At 34.1% G+C, this 18,164-nt stretch overlaps 8 protein-coding genes across 8 annotated transcripts, besides 2 other annotated features; 5 read left to right on the plus strand and 3 right to left on the minus strand.

Annotated features, from left to right (window-relative positions):
• Positions 1-5,685: a mobile genetic element.
• Positions 2,334-3,784: a mobile genetic element.
• On the plus strand, positions 3,821-4,384 carry TVAGG3_0395620 (uncharacterized protein; the record flags this gene model as incomplete). The annotated part of the gene is made up of 1 exon (XM_051232474.1): positions 3,821-4,384. One exon carries the CDS (start codon positions 3,821-3,823, stop codon positions 4,382-4,384), a length of 564 nt encoding a protein of 187 aa, XP_051102204.1.
• Positions 5,686-6,138: 453 nt separating the features above from the next.
• On the plus strand, positions 6,139-6,987 carry TVAGG3_0395630 (uncharacterized protein; the record flags this gene model as incomplete). Its single annotated transcript, XM_051232475.1, has 1 exon — positions 6,139-6,987. The coding sequence occupies one exon, from the start codon at positions 6,139-6,141 to the stop codon at positions 6,985-6,987; it is 849 nt and encodes a 282-aa protein (XP_051102205.1).
• Positions 6,988-6,991: 4 nt separating this feature from the next.
• Positions 6,992-7,234, minus strand: TVAGG3_0395640 (serine threonine-protein phosphatase family; the record flags this gene model as incomplete). The annotated part of the gene is made up of 1 exon (XM_051232476.1): positions 6,992-7,234. One exon carries the CDS (start codon positions 7,232-7,234, stop codon positions 6,992-6,994), a length of 243 nt encoding a protein of 80 aa, XP_051102206.1.
• A 1,859-nt stretch (positions 7,235-9,093) lies between these two features.
• On the plus strand, positions 9,094-11,763 carry TVAGG3_0395650 (uncharacterized protein; the record flags this gene model as incomplete). Its single annotated transcript, XM_001306823.1, has 1 exon — positions 9,099-11,714. One exon carries the CDS (start codon positions 9,099-9,101, stop codon positions 11,712-11,714), a length of 2,616 nt encoding a protein of 871 aa, XP_001306824.1.
• Positions 11,764-12,020: 257 nt separating this feature from the next.
• Positions 12,021-13,169, minus strand: TVAGG3_0395660 (glycine-rich protein family; the record flags this gene model as incomplete). Its single annotated transcript, XM_001306824.1, has 1 exon — positions 12,021-13,169. The coding sequence occupies one exon, from the start codon at positions 13,167-13,169 to the stop codon at positions 12,021-12,023; it is 1,149 nt and encodes a 382-aa protein (XP_001306825.1).
• Positions 13,170-13,448: 279 nt separating this feature from the next.
• On the plus strand, positions 13,449-14,252 carry TVAGG3_0395670 (Ankyrin repeat family; the record flags this gene model as incomplete). The annotated part of the gene is made up of 1 exon (XM_001306825.2): positions 13,449-14,219. One exon carries the CDS (start codon positions 13,449-13,451, stop codon positions 14,217-14,219), a length of 771 nt encoding a protein of 256 aa, XP_001306826.2.
• Positions 14,253-14,563: 311 nt separating this feature from the next.
• TVAGG3_0395680 (Chain L Uncharacterized rRNA-Binding Protein) lies at positions 14,564-15,145 on the plus strand (the record flags this gene model as incomplete). The annotated part of the gene is made up of 1 exon (XM_001306826.2): positions 14,578-15,045. The coding sequence occupies one exon, from the start codon at positions 14,578-14,580 to the stop codon at positions 15,043-15,045; it is 468 nt and encodes a 155-aa protein (XP_001306827.1).
• Positions 15,146-15,148: 3 nt separating this feature from the next.
• TVAGG3_0395690 (uncharacterized protein) lies at positions 15,149-16,136 on the minus strand (the record flags this gene model as incomplete). The annotated part of the gene is made up of 1 exon (XM_001306827.2): positions 15,149-16,126. One exon carries the CDS (start codon positions 16,124-16,126, stop codon positions 15,149-15,151), a length of 978 nt encoding a protein of 325 aa, XP_001306828.1.
• Between the last annotated feature and the right edge of the window lie 2,028 nt (positions 16,137-18,164).

The raw sequence follows: 18,164 nt of genomic DNA on the forward strand, positions 1-18,164 counted from the left end.
CATTTCATCAAAATACAGTCCATTGATTCAGGTCTGCAGGTCATTATTTCCATAAAGCTCCATGGACAAGCCTGAAGATATTACACTTAGGGTTTCTCAAAATTAACATAATAATGTCTCTTCTTATCTAAATAGTGCCCAAATACTTTTACATTAATAGGGATTAAGCGGGCTGTAAATGTTGCACTTGAACTATCTGTATTGCTGAGAATGAACCGTCATTAGGAATTCCAATCCATAACTTTAATCAGGAAAACATAAAGCCTCGTTTGTATTATGTTCTACAAATGTTCTGGTATAAATGAGGGTCTAAAGGAATGACTTTGTATGAGATGAAACATTCATTAAAATCCATCTTTGTTCGAAATAGTTGCGGGGTCTACAGGATGTTAATTAGTAACTGTTTCCACTACGCTTCTACTTGCCTTCCGTTATGGCATAGTGAATGTGGTTCGATTTGCCATGGAACAAATTGTATTTGTCGGTGGATTTTGAATCTGAAGCAAATGCAACTTTAAGAGTTTGGATGTGAAAGCAGAAAATGATATCAGTTACAGAATAGATGTGCATTCGTAAAGGCGTCGCTAGCTGAAACTTTACTTTTAAGGGGCTTGAAATGTTTCCTGCAAAAAGGCTGGAATAAATCGATATAAGCTTTCTAATGGAAGGAATGTCGTAACAGGAATTCTTTAAAACGAAGCTATAAAAATCTAAATGATTTTCCTGCTGTTAATTGACCAACGAAACAATTTGTCCTGTTCTGCATGTTCCCGACATGACTCTCATACATCTTTAGTCGGAGTCGTTTGAACAAACATTCGACTTTCTTTATTGTTCGGTAGTTTGTTGAGTTTGAGTTATAATATGCTTCTTTCTTGCGGTTTGTCTTGAGATATACGATGACGACCATTTGCAGGAGTTTTGATATCCAGCAACTGATAGAGCCTCATCAAACAATCAAAATCTGGTGGGTTTTTGTTTTATTGGAACCTAACCGAATTTATTCTATGCAATAAATTGACCTTCCATTTTTATTACGTAATGAATGTATTGTAAAGTCCAACATAGTTATTCACCCAGGGGTGAGAGATGAATGTTACCCATTGTGGTTTATCTCTTTTAGCAGTTCCAGGGTTGTGATGGAATCTTTGCGTCAGAATATTTTCTATTAGTGTCACCAATTTCCGAAACTGCATTTGTCTATATATCGAAATATGAGCGATCTGATGAAATATGCTCTCTGGAGTAAATTCGTTTAACTGTTACGTTCTGATGTATTTACTTCATGATAAAAATATCTATTTACTTCATTACTTTCTCCACTCTTCTCTTGGTATCGTGGTGGAAGGTTGTTTCTTGAACACTTTCACATTGACACTGACATTCTCTTTTGTCTTCAACTTCTTTCCACTGGCGGGTCAGGGTTCTTTGATCTCGGTTGTGTTTTCAATGACATTCACGAACTTTGGCAATTAAGCTCTTGGTTCGTTATTGAAAAGTAACATCTGGCTTCTTTTCTTTCTGTTTCTTTTGTGGTCAGTTTGAACAGAGGTTTTATGATGGCTTCGTGGACTTCACCCCTTTGTCATCCCTTTAATGTTGTCGCTCTCTGGATTCGCTAATGAACCTTTTCTTTTATCTTACAATATTTTACCATCTTTACATCTGACTATACATAATAGAATAGGATGTTGTGATTTCTCCTGGGGCGTCATTTTAAAATAATAAAAAGACTCTTCGTTCATGATTTATTGACACAGCTCATTTAACATCGGTTAAAAGTTTTAATTAGTTTTTTTATGCAGTCCAAATGACTCAGACAAGCCCTACGGACAAGACCCAAGGTGTCATAGATGTTTGAAGATTGAAGAAAGAAATTCTGGTGAGCAAGTTTAGTCGAAACTGAAGGAACAACAAACCAAGACAAAAGGCCAGAGAGACCAAAAGAAAACTTAGTGAAAAAAACCAACTTGCTGATTAGCTGCTGGAAGACAAAAGACCCACTGTTTGCTGCGCCGAAAAAAGCTAGAGAAGAACAAAAGCAAAGGAAGACAAAAAGCAAAGGAAAGCTGGAAGCAAAGAAAGAGTAAATGGTTTATTTTATCCAAACTAAATGTAGAGACAAAACTCTTTATCTGTTGCGTTCGTTAGTGAAACCACTTGACGTTCCCAAAATAACAGGGGAACAGAGTAACGGTTTAAAGTTCCAAACAGACTGGATTGTGAACCATAAATGAAGAGAAGTACATTGGCATAAATCATGTAATAAACACGTGCTTTCAGAAAGGTTGACTTTATACTGGCAAGTCGAGATAGAAAATGGCACGTAAACAGTCTTTAAGCGCCCAAAACACCTTCACAATATACAAATAGCTCTTAAAGACGATACAACATGTTGCATGTATGATTTCATTTAATGAGATGGTTCGAGAAAAAGGTTCAACATGAAGTAAAAGCTTTACGTGAGTTTCATTGCAACAACTGAAGGAAGAGGTAGTTCGGCCAACAACTTATAGACTTTCAATTATGAATTTAATGAAAATGAAATGGAACTCATGATGTCCAATTCATGTGTATTCTCACCATTCAATGAAGTCGCTAAAAAAGAAAGAAAATCCATTACGTAAATAAGATTTCAAATCTCTGAACCAAGTTGCATGATTTCAAGAATGTTATTCAATTATGATCTGCAATTGCTTCCGACGAAAATGAATTTTCAAAGATTGTAACACCGTGGCTATTTGCGGATAAAAGCAAGCAATACTTTACTCTAATATAGCCAAAGGCGTTTGAAAATGAGTTCATTTGGTCATACAAGAACTTCACCCACTTCCCTAACCCTAACATCACTATAAATTAACTTCTGCTTCAATCGTGAGTTTGGGAATAGACATGTACTCCACTTCATGACCATAAATGCTCAGTGTTCTTGCCTCCAGATGGAAGGACTGTCTTACATTGAAGCACAACTCTTAAAGACTCTACCATCGCAGTATTGCTAAAAATCTATCGCTCGAGCTTTTATTTATTATCACCGAAATGACCTTCAGTGCTGACAAAAATAATGACCTCCAGACTTCAAACTTACAATTTAAAGCTTGTTTTAGATCGTTATTTGAAAAGTTAACTTTTCAGCAAAAGCAAGGTTGACAATCGAGCTTACATAAGTCGAATGCAATCTGCTTGACCATCATTAAGTGCATTGTAAAGTTTCATGAAACTTGGGAACTCAGAGGTCTTTGTCATTATGTTTTCAACAGGTATGTGAATGTGTCTTATCTTCTGGTAATAGCATTGTATCAGCTTCAGGGAAAATCTTCATTAGCGGTTAAAGCGAATAACATTTCTTGCTTCACGCCTTTCCATTCGTGCAGTGAAAATGCACTATCATTTAAATCTTAGTTAGGGTAAGTCATGTAGAGTCTTCTTTCCACAGTAAAACTACTTTATAAGCTAAACTTTGTTTTCCAGTGTTTATGTTCTGCAAGTCGCTAGTGGAAATTGAGGCAAGGTTCGTTTCCTATAAGTTCTTATTATCCGTATCTCTACTTAAAACTCTGTCTGCAAAGCTGTTGGGATGTTCTTTCATTACTATATAAGTGCATACTTGTCCGGTATCCTCGGTAAAATATTTGAAGACCCATGTCTCTGGCAGTTGGTACAGAATACTTCATTCATTAAACGTTTTGACATAGACAGCATATCTAACACCAAGTGACAGAAGTTAAAGTGTCTGCAAATGCTTTTTCGTAGCTTGAAAATAGTTTTTCTTGTCGACCAAAACCATTCTGCTCTTGGTGTCATTGACGGTTGTATAAAAATGTTAAGAGACTTAAACCAACCACAAGGTGGTGAAGCAAATGAAATGTCATATGACGACAAATATAGACACTTCTCCATGGCAAAGATGAGACAAGTTTTAAATATTTACAATAACCGTAAACAAAAAGGTTTGGGAAACCACTCCCCCGAAGAAATGAAAAACAACCCTGACTTAGAGAAAGACTATATATTTAATAATTTAGTCAAAAGAGACAAACAAGAAAGAATGCCGGGCTTCAAACTTCAGAAAGGTGACAAAGTAAAAATAGAAATACCTAAACGCGACCCATATGAAAATACTATTGACTATAACAACAATGGGAACCCGACAGGTACTCACATTCGTGTTCGTAAAAATAGAAGAAAGTATACAAGAGAATATTATGAAGTTTTAGGCAAACATGGCAAAATGTACACACTGCAAGCAGAAGATAAAACTACTATTGCCAGACCTCGTTTCAAACTTGTCAAAGTTCAAGGTGGTATACTTTCAAAGACAGTTCCTAACAAATATAAGACAACTCCTGACGAATATGCTAAAGAAGTTGAAAATGACGACTAAGCAATTCTATACCATGCGTAAACTGTCATGTAAGGTGGCATGTATTCTTTACTTTGTCCCGTTGTTTGTGTATATCCTGAAACGAAATGTGTATGGTTTCCTTCTCCCTGAGTGTCATCCCAGTAACAATTTATGGCAAACTTAACATCGTCTTTAACATCATATCCTTTACCTTTTGTCATTCCTGACCAATCCCAATATCTATGCTTATGCCAACCTGCTTGAGATGTGCTTAAATCTATGTAGTGACTGTGTGCAGGTAAATTTTCACCCGAAATCGTTTTACTTCCACCTGTTTCCTTTGAAGAGTTTGCACAATACAAAAACCTGTCGACTATTTGTTCCCATGCACCAACACCAAACATTACTTGAGGACCTCTTGCTTCCATAGATGTATAAATAGAACCTACTGGGTTCATTAAATCAAACATATGAGATATTATAGGATTGTCTCTTTTGAACTTAAAATATAGTGCAACTATTTCAGGTTTCTTCTGGTTTGTGTCAGAATATTTTTTATAATATAATCTTATGTTTTCAGGGTAGGTAAAGTCTTGACTATAATATTTATTTCTGTCATCTGTATAATAATATACTATTCTCGTTTTTTCTATTGCATTATATCTTTTATATCTATAATAATCTAAATATAACGTTAGCTTTTGTTCATCTACATGTGGTGTTCTGTCGTCATCTCCATAGTCATAATAATATGGTGCTGGAGCTGGGTCAGCCAACGTCATACCTGCCATTTCATAAACTCTTAAATATTTCTTTTGTTCGTCTCCATATAAGTTTAAGTAGCAGTTGTTGTCTAATGGAACTTTAACTTGTGTACCATTATTCTTTATATAGCCTACATACATTTCATTGTTATTTTTCGGAATGAGTTTATACCGTATACCATTTTTTAAGGAGTGTACAAACTCCCATCTAAAATATTTGTTTTCTTCATAGATAGAAACATCCCCAACAATAGTTTCAATATTTTTTGTTGTTCCTATCAAACTTTGGTATATTTCATTGACATATGTTTTATCTGCTTTATTTTCAAGGCTAACGTTTAAGTCTGTTATTTCAGAAGATGTATGTGTATGTCCAACGGCACTTTTCCTGTTTAAGGTTTCTTGTAAGTTTGTAATATTTGCAATGGTATGTGTATGTCCAACGTCACTTTTCCTGTTTAAGGTTTCTTGTAAGTTTGTAATATCAGATATAGAATGTGTATGAGTCTTATCTGCTTTTGTCTCTAATGTTTCCTTAAGACTTGGTATTTGGTTAATATAATGTATATGAGTCTTTTTAGAATATTCGTTTTCAGCTCTTGTCACTTCACTTGACATTTTATTGTCAACATATGTTTTGTCTGCTAGTTCAGGATGAGTATGTTCTTTTGTTGCATAAGCATTGTTAGCTCTTTCTGCTTCTTTTGCTATTGCATCGTCTACATATTCTTTGTCAGCTTTGTTGTCAACATCTGCTTTCAAAAGAAGTTCATTTATAGGTTTCTCGTTTAAAGTTCCTTTTGTTGGATTTATACAGACAGTATGGTTCTTATTGTCTTGAAACAGAAACTCATCTGTCATTGGGTTTAAGGTCAGTTTTAAGTTTCCTTCTTTCAATGACTCAGATATCTTAGAATAGTTTGAAAAGTTTGTTGTGTTCTTATTTAGAGCTTGCATAATGAGTTGTCGGTTGTGTTGTATTTCTCTCATAGACGCTGTTTCATTTGACATTTTTATTCTAGATAAAATATGCTTTCAATAGAAAAAGAAAATTCAAGAGTTGCTACAACTAAACCATTAGATGAACTTTTTACTAATGTCGGTCAAAAGTTTGACTTAGATACTATAAAGCATGAAGGCTATCGTTTTGACTACCCATTAAGATGGCTAAGAGACCCATCTGTCACAAAAGCTATTGGCTTTCGTAGAATGAAGTTCATTTCAGAAGCCATACATGGTTTCCCATTTACGGTCGGTTTTGAAGTTCGATACTATAACAAAGAAAAACGTATGTATGAGAAATTTGAACAGGGAAAACTTTTACAAGTTAGTTTGCTTGTAAACTTAGAAACAACTCTTCAAGCTTTTCAAGAAAAAATAAACGATATCTATATCGAATATGCAAACCAGTATAACATTGACGAAGGAGAATACCATCTCGATATTATTTATGACAGGAAAAATGCAACTGTTAAAATCAATAAAATAGAAGACCTTGGAGAAAACGTTTATATTTCTACAAAATATAACAACTTGGCATGGTATAGATTTATGAGGATGTTAAATCAGCCTGCAGCATATCCAGTACACCCAGACTTTTATGAAGTCGAAAACCCTAATGGAACATATGAAAATGTTTTCGACCAAGATGCTATTATTGTTCATGCTTCATTTTCTGGCGCCCAAAACTCTTTCTTATGCTTGGCAAATGACTTTTACGAAAAACCTACAAAGTTATACGAACCACCGAGTGGAAGTATTTCAGACTTTCAAGTATGGTTTACTACAGATGGAAGAAAAAGAATAATTCCATTATACCATGCGTTTTACTTAGAACTTAGTTTCATATACAACTACTATCGAACGATAAAAATATAACTTTTTAATACGGTTGAGGTGTTGGATTTGGTTGCCAACTAGACTGTGGTGCAGGTTCAGGCTGTTGTATAACAGGAGCTTGTTCTTCTGGTTCAGGGTCTTTAGGTATAATACCAACAAACTGACCTACTCTTTTACCAATATTTTTGACTCCGTTCCAAATTCCTTTTCCGACAGATTTTATTCCATTCCATATACCTCTTCCAACTCTTCTGAAGAAGTTTCCTATCTTACTGAAGAAACCCATTTTACTATATGTAAAAATCTAATGTCCGCCTAGTCTCTTACGTTTCCTGTTGAGTTCCATAGCATTCTTTAACTGGAGCTCATACATTCTGTTTCTCCTCTGGTAGAAAACATATTCTGGGTCAACTCCTGTGTTCGCGTCATCTGCATAAAGTTGTTTATATCCCACTTCAGGGTTTGTATAAAACTCTTTCCATCTCATATTTGCATACCATGGTGGCAAACCTAACGCAGCGTCATTTGACATGGCAGTTTGCATTTTGTACATCTGTTGGCACTTGACCATAGTTTGCCATTGCAGTTTGTATTCTAACTTCATTTGGAATATTCTCTGGGTTTGGTTGTCCAGGTTGCTGCTGTGCATTCGCTAATTCTGTGCGTCCATTTAATATTAGATAAAAATATCTCTTACGAGTACATATACTGAACATTTGCAGGCATTGGTTCATCTTCATTTCTCTGTACTTTTCTGCCACGTCAAATAAATAAATGACACAATGGAAAAAACCTAAAACAAGTAGTCCTATTTCAAACCACATTTACTTACTAATAAAATTTCTTTATTGTGACACTTTCTCCAGTTTATAGGACCTCTCTCATATTCTCTTGTCATATCTAAACTCATAGTCATGTATGTCCTCTAACCATCTCATAACGGTTTCCAAACCACTTTTATCGGATGTAAAGTAAAAGCATGGATGGTTATGTATAACGTCTAAAGTTTCTAAAGAGTCTCTCAAAGTCCAGTCTACTTGGTATTGAAAATCCCATGTGTTATAGAACGGCGGGTCCACTATAAAGAAAACATTTTCCTTGTCTTTATATTTTTCATACAACTCTGTCCAATGACATCTCACAAACTCTATACCCTCAATATATTTTTCTATGTCCTCTTTGAAAACATTTGTATAGTTAAGATATAAAACTTTTGACATAAGTGTTTCAATGTCATGAACTCTTATAGCACCACTATATAATAGTCTAGCAGATATACTATTCCAGTATATATATTCTGCTTTTTCAAAACCTCTCTCACAATATTTTTCTTATCTAATGGTATACGTTCCATCTTACCTATAGGTATCTTTTCTTTTAACTCTTTCAATATATTGTTTGTGTCTGGAATATGTTTGAGACGGTCCATATAGTTGTCGAAGTCATTGCATATAATCTTTGAGTCAGGAAATACGGTATGACATAAATGGGATATATAGAAACTTCCACCGAACAAATCTACAAATGTTAGACCATTCGGTAGTTTCTTAAGTTCTCTCAATATAATATCTTTACATCTACTCTTATTTCCAAAGAACGGTAACGGTGGTTTTGTAAAATTCATTTATATATAATAATAAAAATGTTTTTACCTGAAAAGTGACAGAAAAGTGACAAAACATGAAAACATATATAATTTGTGAAAAGCGACACAAAAAGTGTCACCGGCTGGGGTTCGGTCCTCCTCTTGGGTCTTGGGCAAAATTTCTTATGGGCTAGAAGGGGCGCAGCCCCTGGAAGCCCTCCAAATATAAACTTCATTTATACTAAACATCTTCAGGGCTAGAAGGGGCGCAGCCCCTGGAAGCCCCACTACCTTTTTTTTTGATAGGGAGATTATTATTCGAGATAAATATCATTCTATTGATTTTATAGTATAGGGATAGTCAGTGGATCATAATTTTATGCCAAAAATTGACAAACTTTGAGTCATTCAAGAATGAGTGACAAATAAAAACTAGTTAGCATAATATATCTGAAACTTTTCAAAAAAAAAACTGAAATCATATTTTTGTGGATTGATAATTTAAATATTCAAAGTGAAGAGAAATACGATAAAGATTGAATGGGAAATAGAAATATAAAGTGTAATGACTTCTTCCTCAGATGAAGAGATCTTGAAGAAAGGTCGTAAACAAATACTTGAGGATAGTAGCGATTCAGAAGATAATGCACAATTCAAACCTAAGAAAAGAATTCTTTCTAGTGATTCTGATGATATCACTATTCCAAAGCGTAAGAAATTCTCGGATTCAGATGAAGATGATGTTAGATTAAAGCCGAAACTTGCCCAACTTGATTCTGATGATGAGCAAATTCAAGAAAGGAAACGTCCTGATTTTTCGGATTCTGATTCCGGTGAGCTTCCTCCACAAAGAAAGAAGGCTCCGATATTAAGTTCAGATAGTGATGAATTACCAGCAAGAAGATCATCACAAGTTCTTTCATCAGATGATGAAAAGAAAACGGCAAGCAAATCAGGAGCTGGCAATAAAGCTGCTGCTTTTGACAGCTCGGATGATGAAAATACACCTCAAATAAAGAGGAAAATTCTTGATTCATCGAGTGATGACGATATTCTTCCTGCAAAGCATAATAATGTACCATTTGATGATTCATCAGATGAGGAAATCGGATTACCAAAGAAAACTACTCTATTTTCGTCTTCAGATAAAGAAGATATTCCACCAAAGAAGAAGCTCTTAGATTCATCATCTGATGATGAAGTCAACCTTCCAATCAAACCATCACAACAGAAATCTGATTCAAAGAAAATTTTACTTGATTCATCTGATGATGAACAACAAGAAAACAAAAATGAAAAAGATAAAGCCCCTGTTCAAGAAAAATCAAGTTCCGGATCAGAAAGCAAGAAATCAACTCAAGAACAAAATTCGATAAAAATAAACGAACAAAAAACTACGAAATCCGAAAGCAGTCCGGATAAAAAGGATAGCGATAGCGATTCTGATATTTCTAATGGTGGAAGAAAGTATCCTATTGAAATTGTCGATAATGAAATCCGAACTACGCCAAATCCAAGCCCTAAGGCTGCCAAACAGTCCACAGAAAATAAAGAGCCTGATTCTCCTAATGAATCAAGCATCAAAAACTCGAATTCTTCTCAAGCTCTCGAGCTCATCGCAAAGAGACCTCCAACTTCATCAAAATCGTCATCATCCGATAGCGAAGTACCAGAAAATGGAATTCCTCCTGTTCCTTTGAACGAATATAACAAAGATAAAAATGAAAACGAAGAAGAAAAGACTGAACAACCAGAATCAAACGAAAATACAGTTGAGCAAAGCAAAGATGAGTCCATTACAGGAAAAGTTGTTAATACAGTTAAGAAATTCCTTTCCGGATGGGGTAAATCGAACAACGACCAAAACGATACCGTCGAAAATACCGAAAACAAGGAGAAAAGTGATTCTTCGGAAGAAGAAGAGGAAGCAACATTAACTGCCCAACAAAGGTACAGTTTATTGTCTTCTTCTGATGATGACAGTGATAAGAAGCAGAAGAAGTCTTCAAAGTTGTCATCTTCTGATGAAAACAAAAAAGATAATTCTGATTCAAACGAAAAAGAAGGAGAAATTGATAACGAAAAGAATGAAGAAGCTAATAACAACGAGGAAGAAGATTTACAAGAAGAAAAACAAGCCAAAAAGTCTAAATTATCTTCATCTGAATCTTCCGATGAAGAAAAGGTACAAAAGAAGAAATCCACAGCTAATAATGATGAAGAGGAAGACTTAGAAGAAGAGAAATCAGCTAAAAAGTCTAATTTATCTTCATCAGAATCTTCTGAAGCAGAAAACGTACAAAAGAAGAAATCTACAGCTAATAATAATGATGAAGATGACTTAGAAGAAGAGAAACCAAAGAAATCTGCTTTATCTTCTTCATCAGATCAATCTGATGCGGAAAAGTCAAAGAAATCCAAGCAGAAACCAATGGAATCGAAGTCAAAGACCTCAAACTTGATCCAACAAGCACTTTCGACTTCATCTTCTGACGAATCTGATGAAATTATCTCTAAAAAACCGAAATCTACCCAAGAAGTCAATGAAACAGAAGAAAAGGAAGTTGCAGATAACGAAGAAGAGGACGGAAATGACCAAAAGAGGCAAAGATCTAAGAAGAGAAGAACAATCAAGAGACACAGACCAAAAGAAGAGTATTCTAGCGGTGATTCAGAAGAAGGAGACTATCAGAAGAGGATTTTCCAGTCATTTAAGAGATCAAATCGTAATGAAATCAGAAGATTGAAGAAAGAGTCCGAAAAATCCGATGAAACGATGATGACTCTTGGATTTGATCCAGGAGAGTTCGAAAGAAAGGTCAAATTCCAAATGATGATTAAGCAGAATTTAGAATTAATTTCTCTTGCTGAAAAGAACATTTCTATGAAGAAATCATTTGACAATGGACTCAAAATGAGAATTAATTTGGCTATTAAGAATATCGACCAAGAATTGGCACCAAAACAAACAAATGAAGAAGAGGAAGTTACCGAGGAAGTAAAAAGTGACAAACAAAATGAGCCAACAAAAACTGAAGAAGATATCGTTGTAGTTGAAGAGAAGACAGCAACATCAACTACTACAAAGTCAACTAAATCTAAAACAAGAACAACTCTCGTACAAAGAGTGAAAACTGAGGTGAAGAAGACAACTACTAAGTCGCTTCGACCAAAGAAATAATATATTTTTAGTTTTATATATATATTTTAAAGATAATGTTGTTTCAAAACAATTTTTTAAAAAAGATTTTTAATATTTTTTTTTAATCATAACTATTCATGTTGATAAGCATACATAAATTTGAAATTTATTTGATTTTAATGATAATTTTGCTTTGTTCTATTTCGTTTGTTTCGAAATTTTGAAATTATCTTAAATATACCAGAATTACATTTGGTTCTAAGCATAATTAAAACTTATTAGACTATTATGCTGTGAAATATAATAAATTACTATATGTGTTGATGAAATTTAAAATTAAGAAATTTAGCTTACAGCAAAAATTAAGAAAAGAAAATGAGATTGAATTTCAAGTTTGCACAAACAACTTATTGAATAATTTGATTTAATAATGGTGATCACTACTCTGCCGTTTCCATTCCAAATTCCGGCAACATTTACAACATCTTCAAACAAATATCCAGAGGTAAGGTTAAATGCATAGTATCTGGAGATTTTATTGTTATATAATTCATCAGTAGATGTTAATGCCACTTTGGGAATTATGGCATCTTTTGACAAGGCCCATGAGCTTCCAACGCCAGCACCAGCGCTTCCTAATTGAGCGGAAAAACCGCCAAACCAGCCGCCGCCAGCACCAGCATTATCAAACATTAAGCCTTCTCGAACAGCAAAAACATTAGACGAAGTACCATATCTCGCAGCTTCACCAACACCGAAACTAAAACCTTTTTCAGAATCGGCAAAATATTCATTTTTCAAAACTCCATTTGCAAACCAACTTTGAGCGGTGAGGTTTCTTCCAGCACCTCCGGAACCATCATCAAGTTCTCCATAGGTACCTTGACCGTTATCACAGCCTCCACCTCCACCACTCACAAGAACGCGATGCCAATAGTCATTGTTTAAAAATTTGACAGCAGTTTGGCCACCGCCAGATCCAGTTCCGCAGAGAATACCGGATGAATCAGCATCGGTACCACAAAAATTCGATGAGCTCCCACCTCCACCGTAGCCTCCGCTCACCATGTTTTGTTTCACAAAGCAATTAGGTGTGCCGTATTCCATAATTTTATGTCCGTAGATTCCACGGCCGCCAAGTGTCAAAAAAGTGACTGTTTGATTCATTAATTGAATTGTGTGGGAAATGTAACCACCAGCACCACCAACGCTTGCTGTTCTTATGCATTTCGTGTTTCCGCGATACTTCTGTACAATCTCGTCTTCAATACAGTTATTATCTGAAAATCGATACGATGAAACTTCATTAGTTCTCGAGCCTCCTGAAGCACCATATAGTTCGAACTTGTATGCGCCTGGTTCGAGGATTAATTTGTAATCTGTGCATTCTGAATTTGAATCGCATGGATAGTCAAAAATATAATGTGTTTTGTTGAATTTAACATTTGATTTGGCTCCAACAACGGATTCGTTAACGAGTGATGCCGAGATCATCTATAAATAATACTTCATTCCAGCAGAAACATTCTAATATAAAATGATGCGATAAAAGTGTCATTTAAGGCTAACCGATACAAATATTTTTAATATTTGCTTGAAGCAAACCAATAGAACAGCTAATTAACATCTAAATATGATGTTAAACCATGAAATCAGGATCAGATCAAGTTTCAATAATCTCGTTATTTCTGAAAAATCTATTTTAGAAAGCTTAATGAGGAAATATCAAATTCATTTAACTAAAACTGTATAAATTCATAATAAAAATAGTAAATGTCACAAGCTCCTCCTCCGGAATTGATCCAAAAGGCAGCAAATGCATGTGCAACGGATCAAATTGAAGAGTTGCGAACATTAATTCCTAATCAGGTTCCACCTGATTCAGCAATCAAAAAATGTTTTATTTCTGGTTTTAGACACTCAGGAGGTACTTTATTACATGTTTGCGCTCATTTTGGAAGTACTAATTGTGCAGCTTATCTTATTCGGCATGGAGCATCACCAAATATTATTGATAAAAATCATCGTACTCCATTACTTCTAGCATCATGGCAGGGCTCAGTTCCCATAGTTGTTGCTTTACTTCGTGCAGGTGCTGATCCAAATATACAGGAAGAATGCTCATTTTTCCCCTTACATAGAGCCGCAATTAGAGGGTTTGCTGATATTATACAACATCTTGTCAAAGGAGGAACAGATCCAAATTGTGTTGATTATGAAGGCTATACACCACTCCATTTAGCAGCTAAAAGTAGCCATTATGATGCATGTGAGATGCTTTATCGTTTAGGGGCTGATCCAAACAGAGCAAATAATTTTGTATTCACACCATTAGATTTTGCTAAGAGATATGGCTTTGACGATATTGTGCAGCTTCTGACAACATCTAGATCGAAGCTTGTGTCATCAATGAGTAGCAGAGGCGATCCTCTAAAATCTGTTGGATCAAATTGTGAATCTCAAAGTGCCGCAAGAGAAGCTAGTGTTAGAGATTCAGCAAGTTCGCACAGAGAAGCCAGTATCCTTAGTGGAAATGCAAAATAAAATTTGTTTGTTTAAATTTTTGAAGATATCAATCATACCATTCATACTTAGTCTCATACATAATCAAAACTTTTGTATATAAGTCAATTAGTTATCAAATAAATAAAAATCAACTAAAGTAATATTTATGGGAATGTTATCAAGAAAATATAAACAGATAATGACACTAAATGAAAAATATATGCAAATCCAGATAATTATTCACAAATTTTCAAATTTTCAAAAGAATTTTGCATGTTTTTGAAATTTGAGTTTAAAAGCAAACTACAAAAGTAATGATGATTCTTGTTTGTATTATAAAATGAAACATTTTCTTATCGAAACGATTATTGTAAAGTTTGTATGGCCTTTCTCTCTAATGTCTACAGTCCAGACTGAGCGTGCCTTCCAGAAGCAGCCACAGCTCTTCCTCGCCTCCAAGAAGCATGCCAATGCTGAAAAGAAGCAGCGCTATGTCAAGTCCATCGGCCTCAAAATCGAAACACCAAAGACAGCCGAAGAACGTGAATACATCGATGCTAAGTGCCCATTCACAGGCACAGTCTCCATCCGTGGCCGTGTCCTCCGTGGTGTTGTCGTTTCTACAAAGATGCGCCGTACAATCATCATCCGCCGCGATTACCTTCAGTGGATCCGCAAGTACAAGCGTTTCGAGAAGCGCCACACAAAGATCCCAGCTCACATTTCCCCAGCTTTCCTCGTCAAGGAAGGTGATCTTGTCACAGTCGCTGAATGCCGCCCACTCTCCAAGACAGTCCACTTCAACGTTATCCACGTTAAGCCAGCTGCTGTCGGTGCTGACAAGAGACAATTCCGTGTCTTCTAAACAGAAACACATTTTTATTCTCTAATTTATACAAAAAAACAAAAATTACTCCTTTTTTCATACTAATATACAAAAAATAACAACAAGTTTTTATAATTACGCATTAAAACATTTCAAGATTCTTTTTAACCTTATTTATATCTTGACGATTTGGTTTGAATTGAGAATAATAGTTTCTGATGTATCCTATTGGATCATCTGGTTTCCTATCAAAAACTATTTCGCCAATTTCATGAATAAATTCACGAACTGCTGGTTCTTCTGTTAAATACATCAGTACTTCTTTTGGATCAATACTTTTCGGTAAATTGATGTAAAATGCATCAATTGCATAAAGATTTGAGTTTGGCTGATTTTCTTGACGATGTTTTGAAGGTCTTGACTTCTTTCCGATAAGATATGAAGGTTCTTTGACTTTATCAACAGGTGTATATTCTCCTGGACCAGGATTCTTCGATGCGATCATCCAATCTCCTCTTTTTGGATCTGTAGAGATTTTGGCACTTACGCCAGTAATAGTATTATCATAATGAATATCGTAACAACCAGGGCCAAGTGAATTTGATAAAACAGGTTCGAAAACGTCTCTTGTTTTTGCAACTGAAATTTTATGACCGCGTGGAGTTAATCCGTATGGGATGTTGTATTTGCATGGTCCTGGTGCATCTGATAATTCATATAGAGGCTGTCTTGGTGAGTTTGGAATCTTTACAGCAACTGATTTTAATGGAGGTGGCATAATAAAGTCTATATTTGCAGTATAATTCTCTGTTGTATCTTTTCGCGGCGATCTAGGTATTTTATATGGTATCTTTCCTGCATCCAAATTGGGCATTGTGTAATCTGACGGACCTGGAATAGCATAAGGATCTTTATAATCATTTTTACGCACTCCTATTGTGAATTTTGGTGCATCATCACCAAAACTTCCTTTCTCTGTTGAATTAAAATTTGTAACGTACTTAATTCTAATTGTTTGTGGAGGTTTTGGTATAGAAATACGCGGAGTTACAGCTGTAAAGTTCAAGACCCTTTTTTTATTTTCATGAGGACTGTAAGCTCTCGCGCTTTTCGGTTGCATTTTACTAACGTAATTTCAAAAATTTGTCACTTTTTTCAAAGTTTAGTTACATTGACAAGCTTGAAATTGATTACATATTCATATATATGTGATAGTCAGAGTACTTTAATGGGACAAATAGCAAGCGCTAATCAGATTCACCAGGGCTATGAAATGATTTCGTTCATTGGAAAGAATATATTATCAATATTTTTGTTTGAAAGCCCTTAAAACCTCATAATTTAAACAAACATAATGTATAAAAAGGTTTATTTCGAAGGATATGATGGTTCTTCAGAAATTAAATTAAACTCCTTTTCATACGTAAAGTCTTCTCGCCTGTAGCCTACCTCGAGACTTTTATTTTCTACCATATAAATAGGCATCATAAATAGTTTCTTTTTTCAAAGTTTGTTCATAGATATATTGTTGATAAAATATTAAATATATTCAATCTTTCCAAAAACATAAAACAATACAAGAACGCGTTATATCACCCTATGTATTCATAAATTGCACACGAAATTTTGAACAATACTTATTTGTTGATGAAGATTATCAAAAAATTGTATTAATTATCTGAATTATTCAGAACTGTTATTAAAATATAAATCTTAGCCTAGTTTAAATAAGTGTTCTGATAATTCAATTGGATTAATTCAACTTTGTTTGGAATAGTTTAAATATCATATTTTATAAGCAAATATTAAAAACTTTTGAAGTATAAAACGAACATATTCTGTTAGTATGTTTGAATACAAGTTGATTATGCTCATTTTCGGAATATATCTCATTTGATAATTTTAATGTTTATGTTATATTAAAGCAATCATATCCCCTTAGTTACTTTTATTAATTTGATGCAATATGACTAAGAATACATTATTAAATATACATGCATTGAGAATTTGCACTTCTATTAAATGCAACTATATTGTTTTTAGTGTTTTTAAGCTGGTAAGACGAAATACTATTCTATAAAAGGATTAACAGTATATCAAAATCATAAATTATTTTTAATTTGCTTGATGCAATTTTCAAAATCTGTCAAAAACTCCAAAATTCAGATAAAAATGGATTTTAAATTGAACATAAAAATGATCTTTATACACTAATAATATTAAGAAAATATGAATTTTTTCATTCTTGTCACTTTTCTTTCTAATGGGAACCAACTCGATCTTCTTACAGAAAACCATAATAAAGCATTTTTGATCAAATAAGATCAAAATTTGCATAGATGTGCTTCATAAAGAGGTTGGATTTCATTCACTGATTCCAAATTTCACGAATTTCAAAACGAATAATTATCTTTTTAGAAAAGTCATTATAAGGATTTAAAACACAGATCTTCCATGATGAAAAGATACCCATTATTACAAAGAATTTTCTCATTGTTCTCAAAGCTTGCCAAATTAGATGCTCAAGAAGAGAGAATTTAATGTAAATTGTTACCTTACAAGATCACATCCACTTTGTTGGATTTATTCTACTTGTAACACTGATTTATTACCAATTTATCAGATTTTCAATAATCTTTTGACGCTTTGTTATCCAAAAAAAATATTATTTGTTTTGTTGTATTCCTATTACTGATTCTATATTCAGTAATACCATTTTCCTCGAGCACGTTACAAAATTGAGAGGGAAAATAAAGCATTATTATTTTAATCTATATACTATCCTAATGCATAATATCATATAATTTTTATTTATATTTTTCTGAGGCATGCCTAAAAATTGAGTGTTTTCATTTGGTCGGTTTCCTTATCGTCCTCTCCCCCACAATATTGATAAAACCCCTTTTTAAAAATTTGAATAGGAGACTTTACATATGAAAGACAGTTTAGAAATAGGAATTTTTGGAATAAAAATAGAATCTTTTTTATTTAAATTTTCGACTTCGCATAAATAAGTAGAATATAAATTAGAAAGAATGATTTTGGTCATTGACTTTGAACCATGTATATAATTTTCATTTGTTGGAAATGTATTATCTGATTCAAAATGGCATTCATTGACTGTACCTGATCCTGATCGAATATAAAATAATTTAGAA

Source organism: Trichomonas vaginalis, chromosome V (genome assembly GCF_026262505.1).
Source record: "Trichomonas vaginalis G3 chromosome V, whole genome shotgun sequence".
In the NCBI taxonomy this organism is placed as follows: Eukaryota; Parabasalia; order Trichomonadida; family Trichomonadidae; genus Trichomonas; species Trichomonas vaginalis.